The following is a 24,996-nucleotide window of genomic DNA, read 5'->3' on the forward strand; positions in this document are numbered from 1 at the left end:
AAGAATGCATTAGGTAAAAACAATGACTGCTGATGCTGGAAACCAGATTCTGGATTAGTGGTGCTGGAAGAGCACAGCAGTTCAGGCAGCATCCGAGGAGCAGTAAAATCCATTGCCATGGAAGGTGAGTGAAGGTATCACAAAATAAAGAGAAAATCACATATAGGCAGTACCTTCGCGTAACTTCAGAAACTCATTTTATAACATTTATTTCTGATTAGAAAAATAATAGGAAGGAAACACTCGTAAGTTGGCTGATCTTTAAAAGGATAAAGGATTGGACTGAATAACTTTATCATAGAGTCAGAGGTCTACAGCACGGAAACAGGCCCTTCGGCCCACCTTGCCCATGCCGCCCGGTTTTCAAAATTAAACTAGTCATATTTATCTGCATTTGGTCCATATCCCTCCATATGCATCCCATCCATGTACGTGTCTAACTGTTTCTCAAATGGCCAAATTGTACTCACTTCCACCACTACCTCTGGCAGCCCGTTCCAACACTCACCACCGTCTGTATGAACAAATTGTCCCTTTAGACTTTTCAGCATCTCTTCCCTCTCACCTTAAATCTATGCCCTCTAGTTTTAGACTCCCCTATCGTGATCTGAATATTCCACTATTCTTAACTCTGATTAACTTCTATCCCTTATGTTTTCCCACGATATTTTATTTCAATACTTGCATTCTTTTTATTTGCTTTTCATGCTTGGTTGAACCATGTTTTCTTTAATCCAATTTGTCCTCTTTTCTTTTTCTATGCCCTCATTCTTCTTTCTGTTCCTTTACATCGCTTCATTAGTTGACCAATAGTTCCTCTTGAACATTTTAAATAGTGATTCTTTTCATTCTTCCATCTTGCATTTTTCCAGAGTTCTGTGCTTTTCTTTTTCCTTTGGCAACTGAGAAATTGTGAGAAACACCGAGATCAATTTGTGCAGAGAGAGACAGAGTAGTGCTTTTGTAATAGTGTTTTAAAAAATCTCCTGGGGCATCTACTCAGTTGGTTTAGATTCCTGAAGGTGAAATCCACGACCAAATCTCACAATGATTTGGAGATGCCGGTGTTGGACTGGGTTGTACAAAGTTGCAAATCACACAACACCAGGTTATAGTCCAACAGGTTTAATTGAAAGCACTAGCTTTCGGAGCGATGCTCCAACCTCCTGATGAAGGAACGGCACTCCGAAAGCTAGTGCTTTCAATTAAACCTGTTGGACTATAACCTGGTGTTGTGTGATTTTTAACAATCTCACAATGGCTTGAATAACTTAAGGCTAAAAAAGTACCCCAATGAGTCTGACCTTCCAGGTAAAATAAATGGGATATCTCCAGTACATGCAGATGACAAGATGACATGAAGGCAAGTGATGAGGTTGACTGAAAGTGTCTGTAGACAGGTTAAGCGAGCGGGTGAAAACTTGGCAGATGGAATATAGTGTGAGAAATTGTGATGTAAGTACTGAGGAGCTGAATGGTAATTAAATAGAATAAGCTAAGAACAGAGAGATTTAGGAGTTCTCATCCTTGAATCACAAAGGTTAGCTTCTAAGTTCAGCAGGTATTAGGGAAGGCAAATGGAATGTTGGTCTCTATTTCAAAGGGAATGGAATATAAAAGAACAGAGATTTTGGTGAAACTACATTAGTCGGACCCCCTGCTGGAATCCTGTCAGCAGTTTTGGGCCATTTGTTCAAAAGAAAATGAGAAAAGGGAATGAAGATGTTTCAAAGAGAGTTCACTAGACTGATATCAGGCATGAGAAGTAGGTGGAGCCTCTACCCATTAGAATTTAGAAGAATGAAGGTGACCTTATTCAAACGTATAAGGTTCTTGAGGGACTTGACAGGATAGATGTGGAAAGTTCTTTCCTCTTGTTGGAGAGTCTAAAACTTGAAAGCACCATTTCAGAATAAAGAATTGTGTGTTTACATTAGATTCCCTACAGTATGGAAACAGGCCATTCTGCCCAATAAATCCACATCAACCCTCTGAAGAGTAACCCATCCCCACACCCCATATTTACCCCTGCCAAATGCCACTAACACCATGGCCAATTCACCTAACTTGGACATCTTTTGGATCGTGGGATGAATTCATGCAGACATAGGGAAAATATGCTGGAATTGAACCTGGGTTGCTGGCACTATGAGGCAGTAATGCTAACCACTGAGCTACCACACCACCCCAAGACAGAGGGGAGGAGGAAATTCTTCTCTCAGAGGCCAGTGTATCTATGGAATTTTCTACCACAGAGGACTGTTGAGAATGGATCTTTAAGTATACTCAAGGCTGAGATAAGGTCAAAAATCACATGACAACAGGTTATAGTCCAAAAGCTTTACAGGCTTTTATTCAGAAAGGGAATCATGGGTTACAGAGAAAAGGTAGAAAAGTTGAGTTGAAGATTATCAGATCACCAATGATTTCATTAAATGATGCAGCAGACTAATAGACAGAATGGCGGAGGTGGGTACTGCAGGTGCTGGAGATTACAGTCAAGATTAGAGTGATATTGGAAAAGCACAGCAGGTCAGGCAGCATCCAAGGAACAGGAAAATTGACGTTTCCTGATGAAGGGCTTTTGCCTGAAACACCGATTTTCTTGCTCCTCGGATGCTGCCTAATCTGCTGTGCTTTTCCAGCACCACTCTAATCGACTGAATGGTCTACTTAAAGTCATAGAGTCGTAGAGATGTACAGCACGGAAACAGACCCTTCGGTCCAAATAGACCGTGCTGACCAGATATCCCAACCTAATCTAGACCCATTTGCCAGCATTTAGCCTATATCCCTCTAAACTCTTCCTATTCATATATCCATCCAGAAGCTTTTTAAATGTTGTAATTGTACCAGCCTCCACCACTTCCTCTGGCAGCTCATTCCATACACACACCATCCTCTGCGAGAAAAAGTTGCTCCTTAGGTCCCTTTTATATCTTTCCCCTCTCACCTTAAACCTATGCCCTGTAGTTCTGGACTCTCTCACCCCAGGAAAAAGACTTTGTCTATTTACCCTATCCATGCTCCTCATGATTTTATTAACCTCTATAAGGTCACCCCTCAGCTTTCGATACTCCAGGGAAAACAGCCCCAGCCTATTCAGCTTCTCCCTGTAGCTCAAATCCTCCAACCCTGGCAACATCCTTGTAAATCTTTTCAGAACTTTTTCAAGTTTCACAACATCTTTCCGATAGGAAAGGGACCAGAATCACACGCAAAATTCCAAAAGTGGCCTAACCAATGTCCTGTACAGCAGCAACATGACCTCCCAACACCTACACTCAATACTCTGACCAATAAAGGAAAGCATACCAAACGCTTTCTTCACTATCGTATCTACCTGCGACTCTACTTTCAACTAACTATGAACCTGCAGTCCAACATCTCTTTGTTCAGCCTAGTACCTTACCATTAAGTGTATAAATCCTGCTCTGATTTGCTTTGCCAAAATGCAGCACCTCGCATTTATCTAAATTAAACTCCAACTTCCACTCCTCAGCCCATTGGCCCATCTGATCAAGATCCCATTTTACTCTGAGTTAACCTTCTTCGCCATCCACTACCCTTCCAATTTTGGTGTCATCTGCAAACTTACTAACGATACCTCCTATGTTCATATCCAAATCATTTATATAAATGATGAAAAGTAGTGGACTCAGCACCAATCCTTATGGCACACTACTAGTCACAGGCCTCCAGTCTGCTTCTGTCCTTAGGTCTTATAGTCTTATTCCCAGCTAGCATGCAAAGAAGACATGGGTCCTGATGCTTCCAGTCAATTATTTCTGAAGTAGAGTCAAGTAGGGGAACATAGCAATCAAATTGCACAAGGCAAGGTCTCCACAAACAGCAATGAGCTGAATTGCTGTATTTTGGTGATGTTGGTTGAGAGATGAATGGATACATGCGTGGCTGTGCTCTGCTTTGCTTCAAAGCAAGAAAGTGCCACATCTCACAACCGTGCTGAACAAATGGATTGGTTTCACATCACAGTCTGACAGGCAGACGTTCTGACAATGCCATGCTCCTACAGCATACAACAGGAGCATCAACTTTGATGATGTGTGCTCAAGTCCCAGAGTGGAGCTTGAACCAATAGCATTCTGACTCTGATACAAGAACACTCTCACAGAGCTCGGATGGCACTGTTATGGCAATGATCGAAAGAACCAATGATAATGTAGCCTGAAATTTTTGAGGTAATAGCCATTTTCAAAGTAAGATTGTGTTCATGGCATAGAGTGGATTTTGTACTTCTATAAGCTCAAACTTGTCAAGAAAGCTACAAAGTTAATAAAAAGGTTAGCAAAAATCAGATTGGGAAAAGAAACATTTTATTGAATCTGTCATTTTGGTAGATTTCCTGCAAGAATGTTATTGTTTCACACATGCAAAGCTTTGACATATATAGTGATTATATTTTTGGCCTTTATTTACATGTCTCTGTTGCAGTTCACTTTATGGAATTTGCCTTCCATCAAAATGACTAATGTATAAATAAGAGACGCTGGTATCAGGGGTAGGGAATGCACAGAAGTTATATTCTAGCATTGATGATAAATTACTGCATTTAACCAAATGTCAACAAGGAAACAGAGTCACCAAAGGTCTTCATCAATCAGATAGCTCTCGAAAATTGGCATTGAATCACAATCCTACTCAAAGAAAGGGGCTACAAGCTGTCAAACACTGACCCACTGGAACATTACTCATTAAAAACCCAGGCTAGCAAAGTTTGAAAAATAATCAATCAAAGGTTTGGTGGGGGGTAATTGGAGGAGAAGCTTTTTTGTGCCAGGAATTCATTTTCTATCAAGTAATGGAGACATGTGGATTCAAATAGAATCCGTAATGATTTTTTTAACACTTACAGATGCTTTCCTAAATATAAATGGACATATTTCCAGCTGGCACATCTGTTGTGAGGGTATATCTAACGCTGTGATAAAATTGTGTCATTTATAAAATGCAATAATCTCCATTAATCCAATCTTTAGTGAAAATTGGATAAATTAGAAAATGGATGACAGTGTGCTAAAAACTTTGGTTACTGCAAATTTCACAGGAATTTCAGCCGACTGAATATGCAAGTTTATACCCCGTTGGACAAGTCGTTGGTGTAAAAAAAGTTATGTGCTATTTAAGTTAGCGCATTTATTTTGAGTTAATGACTGCGTGAAAGTTACACATCCCGAAGTTACAAGCAGTGCACTAAGAATGACTCTGCAGAATTTTGAGCATGAGTGGAAAGCGATGATAACTTTAATGGTTTCAAAAATATTTTCTTTTACAATCTTACACACCGACCAAAATGCAACTTGAATTATTATTTCCTTTTTTTTTGCTTCCATAGCAATCTCAGTACACTTGAGATTGGCAATGGAACAAATTGTTGTCAACAAAGGCCTTCTATACCTCTCCTTCCAAAATTGGTAACAAATTTTAATCTTTAATCTGCCCATGACATAAATCAATTTAACAATTGGCTTAAAGAACAGGAAGCGATTGATTACCTTCCAACATTGATGTTCATAATGAATTTTTACAACATTCCTTTGAGAGGGGAAAAATCAATAATCAGATACATTCCACAGTGAATGAAAGAAGTTGAAGCAAACTTTTGATATGAGCACTTCTGTTTGTGAGAACCTGAAAGGAAGATCCTGACTTTGTAAGCACTGGCCAAAGCTCAGTTGGTTACTGTTCCTTTCTTTATCCCTGCATCTCCAGGGTTTACTATTTAGATGTCACTCAGTTAGTTTACATAGTGTATGTCTATTTAATAGCAGTCTCAAGGTAACATAAAATTTCAGATTCATGCCAATGGAAAGATACAGAAGAGACAAGGAAATAAGAGCTGCTTCAAAAAATTATTCTATCGATTCAGGGTATGTCCTTAAAACTCTCACTGTTTTCATAGTTTCACACAAATTTTGAAGATAAATTTCCCCAGATCATGGTGATCTTTAATGACGATGGTTGGTGCACAAAGGAGAAACCAGGCTACCTTCTCCGTGCCTTTCAGCATGGCATGCAAGCTCTCATGGGTTAGGGAAGACTGGGTGTGTAGATGGTGCCTGAATGTTTGTCTTTGAGCCGCATAATGGCACCTGAGAGCAAAGTTGCGAATTCTGGGGCTGCACTGCGGCAGAGTGCCAAGTACAGGTGGTGAATTTTACTCAACCTGTTCCCAGAGCAGATGGGACTTCAACTGAAGCCTCTTAGCTCAGAGGCAGCGACACTACCATTGCACCACAAGACACCCAGAAGTGCACTGTACAGTCTCATTGGCAACAGCTGCTGAATGTCATATCAGGATGCACTGGTTACAAAGGCTCAACAAAGTCTCTCCTTCCTCAGGCAGCTGAGGAAATTTGGCATGACAGCGAATACCCTTGCCAATTTTTATAATCGAGAATGTTCTGTCTGATGTATCACTACCTGGTATGGCAACTGTACCATTCAAGATCGGAGATTACAGAGAGTGGTGAACTCGGCCTGGACAATCACAAAGGCCAACCTCTTATCTATAGAATCCATCTACCAGGCCCACTGTCAAGGAAAGGCCACCAGCATTCTCAAAGATCCATCCCACCCTGGCAATGCTTTTCTACAAACTCTACCATCAAGGAGAAGGTACTGAAGCCTGAACACACGCACCAGCCGGTTTCGAAACAGTTTCTACCCTAATGTGGTTAGAGTACTGAATGGACTCACAAACTCTTAACATTCGCCTGTACCTGTGTTTTTGTTTTTGCCGCTGTTTACCTATTATTTACTATCTATGCTACTTAACTCTGTGATCTGCCTGTATTGCTCGCAAGACAAAGCTTTTCACTATGTCTTGGTACACGTGACATTAATTCAATTCAATTCAATTCCGTTTCTCTGCCGAAGGTGAGAAGCCCAAGTCATTTTTGGAGGTTTGCATTCTACCTACAGAAGTAATTAATTATTTTGCTTCATTGTTAATTTTAAGAACCTCCATACACACAGATATGGAGTTATTAACATGGAATTTCCCTTCTCAGCCACAAATGGAAGCAGATGAACAGCCCCTGTCCAGGCTGATTACTGACCTCTCTGAATAAAAAGGTCCCCCGTGGTGCAACTAATTGGAACACTTGGTGAACCTTCAATCACTGTGCTTTCCGGCTGTGTTTTAAAACTATAAAACTATACAGAGCACAGCTTTGTAAATCTTAAGAACCTTTTGAACGCAGAGAGAATGTTGAAAATAATAGTTGATTTGTGCTAGAGCAATCATTAATAAATATTTGGAAGGGATCAAAGTAAACATTTGCTCTAAATTTGAAGGTTTTGTATCAATATATCCCACCCTATGGTTTTCTGGACCGAGACAATTTATGATATTATAATGTCCTCAGATGCTGCCTTACCCACTGTGCTTTTCCAGGACCACCCTCTCGACTCTTATTATGATGTACTTTGTTTTAAATATATTTTATGCAAAAGTGCGTGTAGTTGCATAAAGTATATTCTGGTATGTACAAAGGTCTGTGACCCTTATTTCAAAATATTCATCGACCATGAAATTACCTTCTTGTTCCCTAACCTTTTTTCCCAGATGTGATATTTTCAAAAATACCTTGTGATATGTGCCACCTCTATCCTTTGCGTTGCTGGGTAAGAATTGTTTGGGGTAAGTTGCTGCCACCAGTCATTCTCAGCCTTCCGTTAAATATAAGGTATTGCATTTTGGTTAAACAAACAAGCACTGAGTCACCATGCTGCCCTGGTTTATAGGCTGGAGCATAGGAGATTGAAGGGGGAGCTTATTGAGGTTTATAAAAACGAGAGGCACACATAAGGGAATGTAGACCTGCTTTTATAGTTAATGGTAGGGTCCTAGGGAGTATTGTTGAACAGAGAGACCTAAGGGTTCTGGTACATAGTTTTTTGAAAGTTACATCGCAGGTGGACGGGGAGATTAAGAATGAATTCAGCACTCTTGCCTTCATTGCTCACACTGTTGGGTAGAGAAGTTAGTTGGGAGATCTTATTGAGGTTGTACAGGATGTTGATGAGGCCACTTTTGGAGTACTGTGTGCCATTCTGGTCACCCTGCTATAGGAAGAATATTAGTAAATCAGAGAGGGTTCAGAAAAGATTTGCCAGAACGTTGCTGGGAACGGTGGGTTTCAGTCATAAAGAGAGGCTGGATAGATGGGGACTTTTTTCACTCGAACATAGGAGGTGACATTATAGTGATTTATAAAAATGAGGGATATGGATAAGGTGAATAGAAAAAGGTCATTTCCCCAGGCTGGGGGACTTCAAAATTAGGGGCCATAGTTTTAAGTTGAGAGGAGAAAGATTTAGTAGGGACCTGTGGGGTAACGTTTTCACACAGAGGGTGGTTCATATGTGGAATAAGCTGCCAGAGGAAGTGGTAGAAGCAGGACCAGTTACAACATTTAAATGACATTTGGTCAGGTACGTGCATGGGAAAGGTTTAGAGGGATATGACCCAAACACAGGCAAGTGTGACTAGTTTAGTTTGGAAAACATGGTTGGCATGGACGAGTTGGACTGAAGGGACTGTTTCCATGCTGTATGACTCTATGACTCTAGTCTTTGCATCTATCTGGTAATTATTAACACAGAATAAATCATCGTAGACTATCGTCAGATAAGATATTGTTTTTAGCATGTTCGTAATAATTACAACTACACTTCAGGTATAGTGACTCGGACCCTTGGGAGCTGATACAGATATATCTGCACCCCCCCAGGAAAATTCCAATCACCTCATCTCCATCCACCAACTATGTGTAAGATCAGCAGAATGGGTAAGACAATGTAACATGAACATTAATCCCTTCATCTTATACAACAATATTAAGTCTGTCTTCTCTCCACAGATGCTTCCAGCTTGAGAGAAAGACAACTAGAAACAAGTATCATTATTTTATCTGTTCATGCGCAGACTCTGAAACAAATATACTATCACATAACTGAAGAGAAAGGAAATCCTGTGCCTTGACAAACCCCATAAAAGCAGGTCTACATACCCGTATCTATGCCCCTCATTTTTATAAACCTCGATAAGTTCACCCTTCAATCCCCGATGCTCCAGTCTATAAGCCAGGGCAGCATGGTGACTCAGTGGTTAGCACTAGTGTCTCACAGCACCAGGGACCCAGGTATCATTTCAGCCTTGGATGACTGTTGGTGTGGAATTTGTACTTTCTGCCCATGTCTGCATGGGTTTCCTCCAGATGCTCTGATTTCCCCCACCATCCAAAGATGTGCAGGTTCATTGGATTAGCCGTGCTAAATTGCCCATAGCGTCCAGGGATGTGCAGGTTGGGTGGGTTAGCCATGGGAAATGTAGAGTTACAGGGTAGAGGGTGTGGGTCTGGGTGGGATTTTCTCGAGGTGCTGAATGGCCTGCTTCCATACTGTAGGGATCCTATCATTACGCAGTTGGTCGTTTGAAATAACCTTGCATTTTCCAAGTCCTAAACCCTCAGCTTCTATTGTACGTGTCGCCATAGTCTTACCAGACCATAGGGGCTGCTCTCTTATTGGAGAGAAGTAACTGGTGGTGATTTGACCTGAGGCCCACCAGACTTTAGGCGAGGGAAGAGGTTGAGAAGGAGAGTCCTTGATGGTAACCTCAAACTGGTGTTTGGAATTGAATCCACGCTGTTGGATCACACTGCGCTGCAAACCAACAATCCAGCCAGCTGAGCTAAACCAATTCCCTCAGCTTCTATTAATCATACACTAGTAATGCATCATCCATAAATCTCAAACTGCAGAAACAACACTTAGTATTAAAGGTCTCTTCTAAAATCGCACAGGCACAAGTTCTGTTAAGGTGTGGAACACTACCTAGTGCTTACCTTGGTGATGAAGAGAATTGTTTGAATACCTTAACATTAGTACTACCTACTTGTAGGATCACCCAACATGGGCCACAGGCTGCAGTCCTTAATACCATCTGTTGTAAACAAAGATTACAGAAACAGTACACTGGGCACAGATTATTTTATATAATACCACCTTTCCCCTAGCTGCTATCAGTTCTGGACTCATAACATTAAGTCTGTCTTCTCTCCACAGATGCTGCCAGACCTGCTGAGTTTCTCCGACAATTTCTGTTTTTCTGTGTTATAGATTTTTTTGATGCCTTGCTGCTTGACACCTGTTAATTACAGCCAGCGCCTGCTGTGCTGTAAGGACATGATTCAATGAAAGACTTGTTCATGGTAACACCAGTACTGGCACAGGAAATGATCAATAGGTTTGAAAATAGGTTTGAAATTCTGCCTTAATGAAAAGCAGAAGAGTGTCTCCTTTCCTCCTGTAATTAATTCCAACTGTGGAAGTAAGCAGTTTTTAGAAAAGGTGCAATTCATGACAAATGCAATTTTGTTAGTGACTCATTACTTAAAAAAGAAAGAGGAATGCTCCTGTATGTCACCTAAAGGGGAATCTCAAAAACCACAGCATTCAGTTTAAAACATATGCTTGTAATTCATATGTTTAAAACAGCAGACATTGCTGAATGCAATTTAATTTCACAGTGTATCCGAACCCCATAATTTGCTGATTGCTTTGTTATCATTTCCAATTCCTGCATTTTCCATGCAGCATTTGATTAAATACAGCCACATTGAATACAGTCTGACTGCCACCTATTTAACCACACAGTAAACAGCAGAAATCACAGGAAAGGGAAATCAGGCTGGGACTCTTTCCCATCCAGAAGAGAAGCAATAGGGGTGGCCTGGTAGAGATGTCTGATTTTATGAAGGAGTTTGAAGGTGTGGATGTCAAGAACATGTTTCCAGTTGTGGTGTGTGTCAAACTTGGGGCTGTAAATATAAGGCCATTTTTACCAAGTCAAATTAGGAATTCACTAACACATTGAATTGAATGAGCTTTATTGTCAAATGTACTCAAATGAGTACAATGAAAAATTTATAGGTCACCACTTACAGTGCCATCTTAAAGGCAGATTCAATCTATCAGCTGTACAATGACCTGGCTTTTATGGGTTTTGTTAACACACATTCCCTCCTCTTCTGTTATGTATTAATATATTTGTTTAAGGGTCTGCACATGAACAGATATAATAATGATAAAAAGATACAACTTCTTCAGTTACAGTGTAACAATGTCACCAACACATGGCACCATCTTAGGTATAAAGTACCTTGGTACAATCATTAGTTATAGAATCGAAAAATGAGGAAATAAAAGTTACACAACAGCTACAGATATTATGACCATAGATCAGAAAAACAAGAAGCATCATTGGAAAGACAAACAGCACATCATTTGCATCACATGGTGCAACTTAAGTGGGTAAAGAGAGAAAAGGATATGCAGACGTGTTCAGGTGAAGATGTGGGTAGAAGATTACGTGCAATCAGCGAAAGTTTAATATAATTCAATATGATTTACTTCATTCTTTGATGGGATGTAGGCACCACTGGCAAGACCAACATTTGCAGCCCATCTCTCACTGGGCTGGACTGAGTGGCTTGCTTAGTCTTTTGAGAGAGCAGTTAAGAGCCAATCACATTACAATGGGTCTGGAGTCACGTGTAGGCCAGATTTCCTTTGTTAAATGGCATTAGTGAACCACTCGGCATTTTAAAATGGGCATGGTCACCTAACTGAGACTAGTTTTCAATTCTAGATTTTTATTAACTAAATTTTAAACTCCACAGGCTGCTATGATGGGGTATGAACTCTTGTCTCCAGAACATTAACCGTGGGCCTCTGGATTACCAGTCCAGTAACATTACCAGTTTAATGTCATCTCTCCCTGAATATTAATATTATTTTAACATTCATCATTTCAAACTTGAAAATATAGTATTCTTTATATTAATAAATCCCACAAATACAGCAGGGAGCACCAGAGGAATTTTTTTTAATCAGATCTTTCAGAACTTTTCGATTTTGTTTCCTGACTGAGCACATTGGCTTTAAATGGTGGTCAAATACTTTTGCATTATTCAATGACTGGCAGTGAGCTTTTGCTACTAGGTGCGGGATTAGAATTCCGTGCATGTTGGTACAGGTGGAGGGCACAGATATTAATCTGAGTTTAGGTAAAATGAGCAATGCCCACTGCATAACAGATTTATTTCATCTCTCCATTTCTGCTCGAGCTGAATGACCCAGTGTATTTCGATTCATTGCTGATCAAATTCTCACAGACTTGCAAATAACCATAACAGCAGGTTTGTCTTGATGGGTCTTGCTCTGATCCTATGTTCTGCGGCTGTGAGCTGAAGGATAAAGAGAAGTGCCTTTCCTTTTACAAACCAGGGCTTCCCAGAGTAATTCTCAGCTAACCAAATGCTACTAAAGTGAAGTCATTATTGTAATTTGGCAAACATGGTAGCCATTTTACACACAGCAAGCTCCCATTTTAGCAATGACATAATGACCACATAACCTGCTTTGTTAACATTTTTGTCAAGAAAGCAGACCTAACATTTTGAATCTGATAACCAAAAAACATGAAATCTGCTTTCTACCCAAAATGCTGTCAGACCCGCTGAGTTTCTCCAGCAATTTCTGTTTATGTTTCAGATCTTCAGCATCTTTATTTTATTAAAGTATATCTGGATCCTGTTAACATTCACTTGCCCCAATGGACCCTGCCCATGTCCTTGATCAACATCCACTCGCTCCTCTGGGGAAAAGGGAGTAGGAAGCACATGATCTGAATTAGAGAGACACACAGTTTAAGGAAGGTTGACAGAGTTTCCAAATAAAGATTAGATTACTTACAGATTGGAAACAGGCCCTTCAGCCCAACAAGTCCACACCGACCCGCCGAAGCGAACCCCACCCAGACCCATTCCCCTGCATTTACCCCTGCACCTAACACTACGGGCAATTTAGCGTGGCCAATTCACCTAACCTGCACATTTTTGGACTGTGGGAGGAAACCGGAGCACCCGGAGGAAACCCACGCCTGAGGCGGGAATTGAACACGGGTCTCTGGCGCTGTGAGGCAGCAGTGCTAACCACTGTGCCACCGTGCCACCCGAAGGGATCAAGGTTATGGAGATCGAAAGACGTGGATGAGCCCCACAAAATCGACACTCCCCTCCAGTATAATTTCACTTTCTCCACTCCTATTAACCCCCTCTCCTCCCCCAATTGACCTCCCTCCCTCCCATAGTCAACCCTTCCCTCCTTCACAATGAACACTCCTCCAATTGGCCGTCCTTCCCAACACCCCCACTCCCATTTGATTAGCCTCAACATCCAGAACATGACCTCCTTAGGCATGCAGGAATGTCGAGTTGAGGTTAAAGCCTGATCAGGCATGATCTCATTGAATGTCGCAGGAGGCTTGAAGGGCCTATCCTTGTTCCTTCTTCATATAACTGTATCCCCCAATTCTACTATCTCCCATCAGGGGAAATATCCTTGCAGCATCAGGGCAGCACAGTAACACATGGTTAGCACGCTGCTTCACAGTGTCAGGGGCCTGGGTTTGATACTGGCCTTGGGTGAAGTTTGCGTGTTCTCCATGTGGCTGCATGGGTCTCCACTCACAGTCCAAAGATGTGCAGTTTGGATGGATTGACCTTGTTAAGCATTGACATGTAGTGTGCGGGGTTGGTCTGGATGGGATGCTCTTCAGAGGGTCAGTCAGATTTGATGGGCCGAATTGCCTCTTTTTGAACTGCAGTGATCCACTTTGTCAATTCTATTCAGAATCTCACCTCTCATTTTTCTAACCTTCAATCAGTACATGTCCAGGTTGTTTATCCTGCCCGAAACGTCGATTCTCCTTCTGCTTTGATGCTGCCCGACCTGCTGCGCTTTTCCAGCAACACATTTTTAAGCTCTGATCCACAGCATCTGCAGTCCTCACTTTCTTCATAAGACAATGCCATTGACCCCAGAATCATTTCAGCAAAACACCTCTTCACTGCAATTGTATCTAAAGTTGTGTATTTGTGCATACAACCAGAATATATATGCAAATAATAAAATTAACTTTGTCTTTCTGTATTCCTGTAATCTTTGATAATCTTTCGTCTCCTTAGTAATCAAGAATCTATCTACCTCAGCTGTAAAAATACTTAAAGACTCTGGATACACTACCTTTTGAGGAAGGCAATTCTAAAGATTCACAACCCTCTGAGAGAAATGTTTCCTCATCTATTTTAAACAGGAAACCCCTTATTTTTAAATTATGATCCCCTACTTTTAGATTCTCCCATAAGGGGAAACATCCTTCTCAGATTCATCTTGTCAAGTCCTCTCAGTCACCTCTGACACTTCTAAACTCCAGAGACACAGGACTAACAGGATTAAGTCCTCCAGCTTAATCTGTAAGTAAGGAGTAGCCAGTGCAACAGGATAAACACCAGAACAAACGAATTGAAACAACCAGTATGAGATTCTCAGGACATTAGCAACACAGAAAAGTGAGGATAAATTTTACAGATTTGTGCAGCAATCACTGTTTACTAATGCTAACCGAGTAACTCACATCACCGTGACGATAAGCCATTGATCATCAGAAATAGCCATGTCATCAGAACCATTTTCTGAGAGAAAATCTTTGTTTTAAGAAACTGGGGTGGGGGTGAAAGTGAATGTAGCAGTGGAAAGTCCAATCCAACAGCACCAGACAAGGACGGTCAAATTATTGGCATAAAGAGGGTAACCAAAGAAGTATCCAGAAATTGAAATGAGATGTACGGTCACTAACACCAGCTGCAAATTAGCTGGGTGTTGTAAATGGCCATGATCATCAGTCCGTAATGAGTCCAAATAACCTTTCGTTGAATGTAGCCTTGCATTAAGTAACAGGTCCACTATATGCTGTGAGTCTGACATTCCTCATCCAAGCATTGATCCTCGTAGTTTCCTTCTGAAACATGAAGCAGTTATGCTGCCCAGTGAAGGCTTTAGTCTATATTTTCCCAACATGCACTGGCAAAGGACAAGATTCCTCATCTCCCAGTAGCACCACGTGAGAAGGTTACAAGACCTGATGAGATCCAATAGCTATGTTTATCGAGTTTGGAGAAGATTTGTAGCTCAGGTTGAGGTTCTAGATGTAAGTTTGCTCGTTGAACTGAAAACAAACCTTCCAGCTCCGCAAGCAATCTTACATCCAGCTATGTTTATGTTCTCTTGATTTTTCAATTGTTGGTTTATTCAAATATAAGAGCTTCTTTATAATTATTTCATATAGGATCTGGGGTTAGTCATGGGTTAAATTTTCCTTTGGGCCTGGCATCTTCTGATGAGGTTTGTTCAAGAGTTCTCTGCTGAACAGGAATAAAGCTAACAACAGCACCCCCTGTGGGTGTTCCCATCAAACAGCGACATCACGTGAACCGAATCAGAATTCCTCTTTAGCCGACGTGTCTGTCATAAACATTGCCCAAGCACATCATCAACACCTTCTTACAAATTCTTTTAAAGTGTTACTTTGTAGATACTTGAAAGAAAGGCAGAAGATATGCACTGCAGATGCAGTATTGTGTAGTTAACATTCATTGTCACAAATTCAAGATTTCCTTTCAAAGCATAAAATTAGTCAACCTATAATATTATTATACCTCAGCTTAGGCCATTCAGCCCTTCAAGACTGTTCCACCATTCCGTTTTCTTTTATTCATTCATAAGATGAGGCCATCGCTGGCTAGCCTTGTATTCACTGTCGCTCCCAGAGGAATTTTTAGAGTCAACCACATTGCTGTGGTCTGGAGTCACATATAGGCCAGAACAGATAAGGAAGGCAGTTTCCTTCCCTAAAGGACATCAGTGAACCAGAGGGCTTTTCCCAACAATCGACAGTGGCTTCATGGTTATCGTTAGACTTTTAATTCCAGATTTTTATTGAACTCAAATTCCACCATCTGCTGTGGCAGAATTCAAACTGACATCCCCAGAATATTACCTGGGACTCTGGATTAACAGTCCAGTGCCAATACCACTAGGTCACTACCTCCCCAACTTAGATCATGTTTGACCTGCACCCTAAGTCTATTCACTCACCTTGACTCCATGTATTCTTGGAGACAAAAAGAAACTGTTGAGTTTGAAATTAAAGTGAAAACGGTTCTGGCCCTGGGGAAGTGCTGCCCTATTTGAGATACCAACAGCTCTTGGAGACCCGATGTCTGTTCTGAAGGTACCCGGGACTCTCAACTCTCACCCAGTAAATGCCTAATTGGCACTAAATCAGGTTGGAGATGCATTGAATGGCAGCAGTTGTAACCAATTCACAATGTGTGAACTGTCCCACTGCTACAATTATTAAAATTAGGCTTTACAGTCTCAAACTGGGATCCTGACTACTTTCTGAAAGCAGTAAATGACATCAAACAAAGAAAATTCACAAATTCTTAGAACTGAGCTCTGTTTCAATCATTGATGATACTTTTCATCTTTGAGCCATTTTCTGATCTTCAACAGAGTTGCTGAAAACAGATTTTCTAACTGGGTGTTTCTTGGCAAATCATTACTGCATTTTTCAATATTTTATTAATCCAAAAATGTAAACAACAAAGTCCTGATGGTTGGAGTTTTGAGTTCAGGATCTAGTTGATTTGCTCAACAGCCTTATAATGGTCAGTCCCTTACACTGAAGGGGTGAAAATATATGGGCTGGTTGGCATGCACTAGAAAGCCCCAATCCAAATGGCCTTTCCCTACAGGGAGCATGGGGCTAGTGATAATATTTTCTACTAGGTCTTACATTAACATTGAATGATGGGTGCCAAGCTCCTACCCAACACCTCTATAACCTGATCCCTCACCTTCACCTGGTCTGGTCTACCTGAGACTCCAGGTGCACAGCAACTGAAGAATCGAAAGTAGACATCATACTGGACTTGAACTGCTAACTCGGTTTCTTTCTCCACAGATGTTGCCAGACCTGCTGAGTTTGTCTATCATTCTCTGTATTTGCACAGCGATGTGGTTGACTCTGAAATGCTTTCCAAAATGACCTAGCAAGCCACTCAGTTGTATCTACAGCCACAGAAAAGCCTGATGGATCACCCAGGACTGGGTAAGGCTCCAGAAATGGCAACGGCAGGCACAGCTCTGCCAAACCTCCTTACTAACGTCTGCAGACGAATTCCAGAACTGATAGGGCTGACCCCCAGGCTAGTTAAACAATGGCCTGACATAGCTATTCTCAGGGAAACATACATTATACATAGTCCCAGACAACACTATTACAATCTCCCATCGACCAAACGTGTCAGCACGGTGATACACAGTTGGGAATGAACTGTCCTAGAACTGTCCTCAACATTGACTCTGAACCCCCTGGCATCAGGGGAAACATGGGTAAGGAAGTTTCCTGTTAAATACAACCCACCACTCTTCCTCAGCAGGTAATACAGTTCTTCTCCACGTTGAACACCACTTAGAAGATGCACTGTATGTTCAGGGTACAGAATATACTCTGGTTGGGACCTACAATCTTCTTCACCAAAAGAGTGGCTCAACATCACTATTGACCAAGCTGGATGAAGGACACAGTTACTCGGCACTGATTACACACATAGACAGCAACAGATCAAGAAGGCAGTTCACCACCAATTTCTCAACTGAGAAATGGGAAATAAATGCAGGACGAGCCAGCAATTCCCACATCCTGTGAATGAACATTTTTAAAAAATCTAGCAACCATAAGTGCCATTCAAAATATAAACTTGCAATACAACCAGCAGAGTTTAAGTTAACATATTTATAGTTTGTTTACTAGCTCGAGATTCGCAACACCTAGACTGAAGCTGATGGAGGGAAAATAAACTAATTAGGTTGATTTAAGTGAATTAATTTTGGTCAATACCATCAAGATTTTATTTGGCACTTGAAGAGATTCTTAATTTCATAGCAAATTTCAGCATTATTAAAATAAGTTGTGCCATTTATTTTTCTATTTGTTATCTATTTGTGAACTTGGAGTTCTGTGGGATCAGGCAATTGACTTTGATACAATTGAAACATAGAAAAGTTGACAGTATGAAATAATCCATACCTTTATGATGGTTTGCAGCTGATAGCAATTTTCCCCAAAGGGTTATCACACATATGATAAGTAGCAGTGTCCCTTTAACCATCCTATTAAAAAGAACAGAGATCATTGCTTACAGTTGATTGTACCTTTTGGGATATACTGTAACAAATAATCAATTCACAATACATTACAAATCATTCAACATTGGTAAATAATGAAGCATAATAGCACACAATTATAAACTTTACGATTCCCTGGCATTTCATAATTTTAGTCCGATGGCAAAGCAATAAACTGTCAGTCGTCAACTTGTGAAATTATTGAGTCCTAAAATAATAATTATTTCATTCATTTACAACTGAACACTTGGGATAATGTTCAAATCTATGGACCCTGTGTGGGAAAGTGGGGCGAGTGTGGATAGTATTATGTTACTCGATGGGCTGTAGGTCCTCTTTCATACAGTAAGATTCTGTGATACTACGAACTACCAGACAGACACGATTCTAGAGGGCTTGGTGCAGCCTGAAGACTGCAAGTTTAGGAAAGGTTATAGTTGGTCTTGTTGAATTGTATCTGTACAAGTGTGATCTCTTTTCCTTTAAGTACTTCAGCATGCAGGTGAAAACTGGAACCAGGCATTTAATGGGAAGCAAGCTCAAGGGAGAAGTGGCATTTCTCATTAAGCATGTCTTGTTTGTAGCTCAGGAATAAGCAGGCTTCCTTCAGCTAAGAAACCTAACACATGCACTGCCAAGTGATTTCAATTTTCCCCGATACATAACACCCATAGTGTCAGAGGAGCTCATTAATCAGCCTTTGTTATCTGAAATGAAACTCCAGTCAGTTATTCTACTCAGATTAATTATGTACAAAAAATGATGCTGTAGCCAGATCTCCCATGTTAAAACAGCTTATAAATGAAAATGTATCATATTCCTAAGCCAATGTTACTGTAAAGACATCAATTAGAATATGAGTCCTCTTTGATGCCTGGAACTTCAGACATTTAAATTGTCACAAACTTAATTTCATCATTCAAATGAAAATTGAAATGTGATGTACATGTCGACTACTTCGCACTTTTGTGCCCCACAGCTTTAGGAATTGAGAGATACCTGAGTACATAATGCAAGGTTGGCACTACAGAGCAGTAGTGCAGGAGCCCTGCACTATCTTATGTGCTGTCTTTCATTTGAGATATTAAAACCATGACTCTGACTGCTTTGTCAAGTGTAAGTAAAGAATTCCATGGCACTATACAAAGAAAAGCTGAGGAGTTCTTCCAAAGTCCTGGCCAATATTTATCCTCAAAATAGCTGCATTAAAAGAGATTATTTGGTCAATTGTCTTATTTCTGATGGTTGGAGCTTACTGTGTGCAAATTGGTTGCTGTTTTTCTTACACAGCAATGTGATAACACTGTAAAAATACTTAATTGTCACATTATTTAAGGTATTTCCTGAGATTGTGAAAGGTGTCATATTCAGCCTGTCAGATTGAAACCTAATGGAACACTGACAGGGAGTGGCACTGTGGGTGGCACATGGCTCAGTGGTTAGCACTGCTGCTTTACAGTATCAGGGACCTGGGTTTGGTTCCACCCTCAGGTGACTGTGTCAAGTTTGCACATTCACTCTGTATCTGTGTGGGTTTCAGCCGGGTGTTCCAGGTTCCTCCCACAGTCCAAAGCTGTGTAGGCTAGGTGGATTGACCATGCTAAATTGCACATAGTGTCCAGGGATGTACAGCATAGTTAGATTAGTCATGGAAAATGCAGTGTTTCAAGGGTAGGGGTGTGGGTGAGATGCTCTTCAGAGGGTTGATGTGGACTTGAAGGGCTGAATGACCTGCTTCCCCACTGTAGGGATTCAATTAAATTTCAAGATAATTCTTTCTCTCTGCCAAATATCCAGTTCCACTTTAATCGTTTTTCAATGTGAAGCACTGGCATTGGGAAAGGGCCTTTGAATAGAGCATGCAGAATCCAGCATGAACCACTATTTGGACGTTCCTGACCATCTTCAGGACAGTCAGTTCATTAGGAACTGCAGAGAGGTAATGAAATGGAGGTAAACATTCACTTGCAGTGTCCGGATGATATTCTGACAGAGCAAATTTCCGCAGTATTATAAAACCAACCACCCATGGAGCTATTGATGGAGATGATGGCCTAGTGGTGTTATCGTTGGGTTGTTAATCCAGAGACCCAGAAATGTTCAGGGAATCTGAGTTCAAATCATGTCTCAGCAGATGGTGGAATTTGAATTCAATTAAAATAATCTGGAATTAAGTGTCTAATGATGACTATGAAGCGATTGTCAGGAATAAACTCATCTGGTCCATTAATGCCCTTTAGGAAGGGAACCTGCTATCCTTACTGACAATACTGCACATGACTCCAGACCCACAGCAATGTGATTGACTCTTACCCACTCACTAGGAAATTATGGATGGGCAATAAATAAATACTGGCCTAATACTTTCCTTTTCCTGTGAAAGAGGTTTTATAATTCTATTCAATGTGCATCTCTCGAAAAACAGGCCATTGAGCTGAATTTCTGCTGATATCTCCTAAGTGTGGCATGTTCTGTTTGAATTTTATGAACAATGAGCTCTTGGTTTTTTTTAGATTAGATTCCCTACAGTGTGGAAACAGGCACTTCAGCCCAACCAGTCCACACTGACCCTCCGAACAGTAACCCACCCAGACCCATTTCCCTCTAACCAATGCACCTAACACTACGGGCAATTTAGCATGGCCAATTCACCTGACCTGCTCATCTTTGGACTGTGGGAGGAAACCGGAGCACCCGGAGGAACCCACGCAGACACGGGGAGAATGTACAAACTCCACACAGACAGTCACCCGAGGCCGGAATCGAACCTGGGATCCTGGCACTGTGAGGCAGCAGTGCTAACCACTGAGCCACATTTCCGCCCCAAATAGCTTTGTTAGCTTTATTAACCCTTTAAATCTCTATCCTTGATATGAGATAGAGGAGACTATCAGGAAAATGGATGTACAGGCGATACCCAATTTACAAACGTATAACTTATGAATGCTTGTCCTTACAAAGGCGGTCCCGTACAGGAGTGTATCAAAATTAAGGTGAAAGATCTGGCATACAAACTTTTTTTGTTCTTACAAATGGCTTTTATAATGCCCCGCATTGTGTTCCGACTTGCGTACAAATTAACCTGCAAACTCACTCAAGAACAGAATCTGTTTGCAACCCAAGGACTAACTGTACACAATGTAGCAGCGAGTTACTGCACAGCCTGGAACCTGTGCTGAAAACAAAACGTACTGGAGATCACAGCAGGTCAGGTAGCATTCATGGAAAGACAGCAAGCTAACATTTCGAGTCTAGATGACTCTTTATCAGAGCAGCCACCTCGACTTGAAATGTTAGCTTCCTTTCTCTCCTGACCTGCTGTGATCTCCAGCACTTTTTGTTTTCAGGACCAACTGTACATGGTCTTTGAAGCTTAACTGTACCTGTACTTCATGCCCCATGAACAAGTTCGATCATCACTTACCTACATCAGCATCTGCCTTTAAGTTTCCTGGTATACAATTGTGCAAATGTGCAAGTAGTCATTAGACCACTTTTATTTCAGCACCAAATAATAGGATCCTTGCAAAATTTTTAGCGTCTATGTAATACTGTAGCATGGCAGTATCTTTTTAAAATCTTATTTTTGCTTATTTGAGTATATAGGAAACAAAGCACTAATGCACTGAAAATATTGACAATGCTCTGGGGGAAAAGTAACCCAACTAACAAAGCACAGCTGATGCAATTGGCTTTTTTATAAATATACCCCCTCTTTGTGCTGTTTCCTTTCAAAAGAAACCCAGTGCACCTCATTCTGTATTTTGCTCACAGCCTCTGGGATTGGGGCATGTTTTTACGTCTCAGAGAAGGACATATAGAGTTCAACAGAAAACCGCAGACCTCAATCTTTGAGAGAGAAAAAAAACAGCACACACTGTTGAACTTGTCAGTTTCAAGGGGAAGAGCTGTACGAGTGTTAAACTCAAGATTTACTCTACATCTGAAAGTCTGAGCAGATTGTGGATCTTCAGAGAGGACTGAGGGGAGAACTAAACAAAGATATTTAAGATATGGAGGTGCCTGTGTTGGACTGCGTGGGCAAAGTCAGAAGTCACAAGGTTATAGTTCAACAGGTTTATTTGAAATCACAAGCTTTCGGAGCACTGTTCCTTCGTCACTTCACCTGACAGAGAAACAGTGCTCTGAAAGCTTGTGATTTCAAAGGTATTTAAAATTACCAGGGGTTTTAGTAACAAGGACACAAAGAGGATGTTTCCACTTAATTGTGCAGATTCCAACATTAAATGTTATAAAGATAACCCAGTGGGAAAACCTGAAGAAACATCTTTACGCAGTCTGGTTTGAATGTAAAACACAAAATCACAGGGAGTAGTTGAGGTGAATAACATAGATGCATTTAAGGGGAAGCTGATTTAACATATAAGGGAGAAGGCCATAGAAGCTGAATAACTTATAGAATCATAGAGTCATAGACGTGTACAGCATGGAAACAGACCCTTTGGTTCAACTCGTCCATGCCGACCAGATATCCCAACCCAATATAGTCCCACCTGCCAGCACCTGGCCCATATCCTTCCAAACCCTTCCTATTCATATACCTATCCAGATGCCTGTTAAATGTTGCAATTGTACTAACCTCCACCACTTCCTCTGGCAGTTCATTCCATACACGTACCACCCTCTGCATGAAACGTTTGCCCCTTGCGTCTCTTTTATATTTTTCCCCTCTCACCCTAAACCTATGCCCTCTAGTTCTGGACTCCTCCACCCCAGGGAAAAGACTGTCTGTTTATCATATCCATGCCCCTCATGATTATAAGGTCACCCCTCAGCCTCCGACATTCCAAGGAAAACAGCCTTAGCCTATTCAACCTCTCCCTATAGCTCAAATTCTCCAACCCTGGCAACATCCTTGTAAATCTTTTCTGAACTCTTTAAAGTTTCACAACATCTTTCCTATAGGAGGGAGACCAGAATTGCATGCAATATTCCAACAGTGGTCCAACAATGTCCTGTATAGCCCACAACATGACCTCCCAACTCCTGTACTCAATGCTCTGACCAATTAAGGAAAGCATACCAAATGCCTTCTTCATTATCCTATATACCTGCAACAAGTTAATGAGCTTTGATGAAGAGTGGTGGGAGAAGGGTCAATTGGAGCAGAAGCATTGACATAGGTCAGGTGGACTAAATGGCCTATTTCTGTTCTGCAGATTCAATGTCATTATATGTTTATGTCAATATTCTTAATCCCAAAAGAATTGACAATTATGTACCATTGAGCTAATATTTAAATAATTATGAATGTGTTTTTACAAGTTTTGTTATGGACTAGTTCGGATCCCCTCAAAATATTTTAAGACAGTAACCTCGACACTAACGTTTCTTATTTTAAAGGCAAATGTAACATGTTGTGTTCCAGATGCAATTTAATTCATCAAACTACTTAACATTCAACAAAACACAATTTATTTAAACACTATAGTTAAAATACAACAAAAGAAAGAAGAACCTAGAATAACAACTCTACTGGAAAACTCGTGGGCGGCACAGTGGCACAGTGGTTAGCACTGCTGCCTCACAGCGCCTGAGACCCGGGTTCAATTCCCGCCTCAAGCGACTGACTGTGTGGAGTTTGCATGTTCTCCCCGTGTCTGTGTGGGTTTCCTCCGGGTGCTCCGGTTTCCTCCCACAGTCCAAAGATGTGCAGGTCAGGTGAATTGGCCATGCTAAATTGCCCATAGTGTTAGGTAAGGGGTAAATGTAGGGGTATGGGTGGGTTGCGCTTCGGTGCGTCGGTGTGGACTTGTTGTAATGTAATCTAATCTTAACAGAATAATAGATACAGTAACTATTACTAATTAAGTGTACCAACATAGGGACATCCCATAAACACAATCCTTGGGAAAAAGGCAAATTAAGGACATAGATTTGTCTCCCAGGCAACCCAGCAACAAAGAGAAACCCCAGCGTCTAGCTGTAACTAAGAGAGGGAAAAGTTAGCTTCCACTTCTTCAAAGCTCCAGCTGCTTCTGCTGAACGTAAAGGCTCAGAATAAAACTAGAAATCCTGGTATGAGAGCTGACCATGCCCATCCAGGCTGTTTCCATTGTTCTAACATTAAAGAAACCCCAAGCCCTCCCAAGTTGTTTACGTTACCACAGACTGCTTGATGCCTCTCGTTCAATCTCTCTCTTAAAAGAAGCCAGGACAAAATACACCTCTTAAAGCTTTGGGTCTTGGAAATGGCTATCACGAGGGAGCATAATTTTATGGTGATTGGAGGAAGGTTCAGGGGGATGTCAGAGGTAGGTTCTTTACACAGAGAGTGGTGAGTGCATGGAATGCACTGTCAGCAGTGGTAGTTGAGTCAGATACACTAGGGACATATAAGCAACTTTTGGATAGGCACATGGATGATAGTATAATGAAGGGTATGTGGGTTAGTTTGATCTTAGAGTAGGATATAAGGGTGGCACATCATCGAGGGCTGAAGAGCCTGTACTGTGTTGTGCTGATCTATGATCTATGTATGAGGTTGCATGTGAAGTTTATGCAAAGGTTATTGGGGAAAAGAACAAATAGCAATTTTCATATTAAAATAAGGTGGTATTGGAGACAGCTAAAACTATTCTGCAGTTAGAAGAATTATATGTTAGGGATCTACAAGATCTGACAACAGCTACATTGGTGGAATTGGAAGATAGAGGTCAAATTTCCTGCCACAGCCAAGGCACAGCCTATTGGCAACGCATCTGGGATTGGTGGCAATACAGAATGTTTCACAGAATGGGGAATCATTTCAGTCAGCAAGGATTCAATCACAGTCATAGTAGCTTTACCATGATATAGAACTAAAACATAAAAGCAACTGAAACTTAAAAACACTTGAACTTGAAGCTG

The 24,996-nt window shown here is 41.0% G+C and overlaps 1 protein-coding gene across 3 annotated transcripts in view; it reads right to left on the minus strand.

The window, feature by feature from the left end:
* The window catches only part of LOC122559859 (chemokine-like protein TAFA-2), a 289,286-nt gene that overhangs the window by 139,888 nt on the left and 124,402 nt on the right, over positions 1-24,996 (minus strand). For all 3 annotated transcript variants that reach the window (XR_015760509.1, XR_015760510.1, XM_043709983.2), the window contains exon 3: positions 18,029-18,111. Coding sequence is in view for 1 of the 3 variants with exons in the window: in XM_043709983.2 (XP_043565918.1) it covers positions 18,029-18,110 (82 nt within the window). In the remaining 2 variants the exon portion in view is untranslated. The remainder of the gene's footprint in view (positions 1-18,028; positions 18,112-24,996) is intronic.

Source organism: Chiloscyllium plagiosum, unplaced genomic scaffold (assembly GCF_037043375.1).
Source record: "Chiloscyllium plagiosum isolate Xiang-an unplaced genomic scaffold, Cpla_swu_hap1 HiC_scaffold_19, whole genome shotgun sequence".
Taxonomy (NCBI): domain Eukaryota; kingdom Metazoa; phylum Chordata; class Chondrichthyes; order Orectolobiformes; family Hemiscylliidae; genus Chiloscyllium; species Chiloscyllium plagiosum.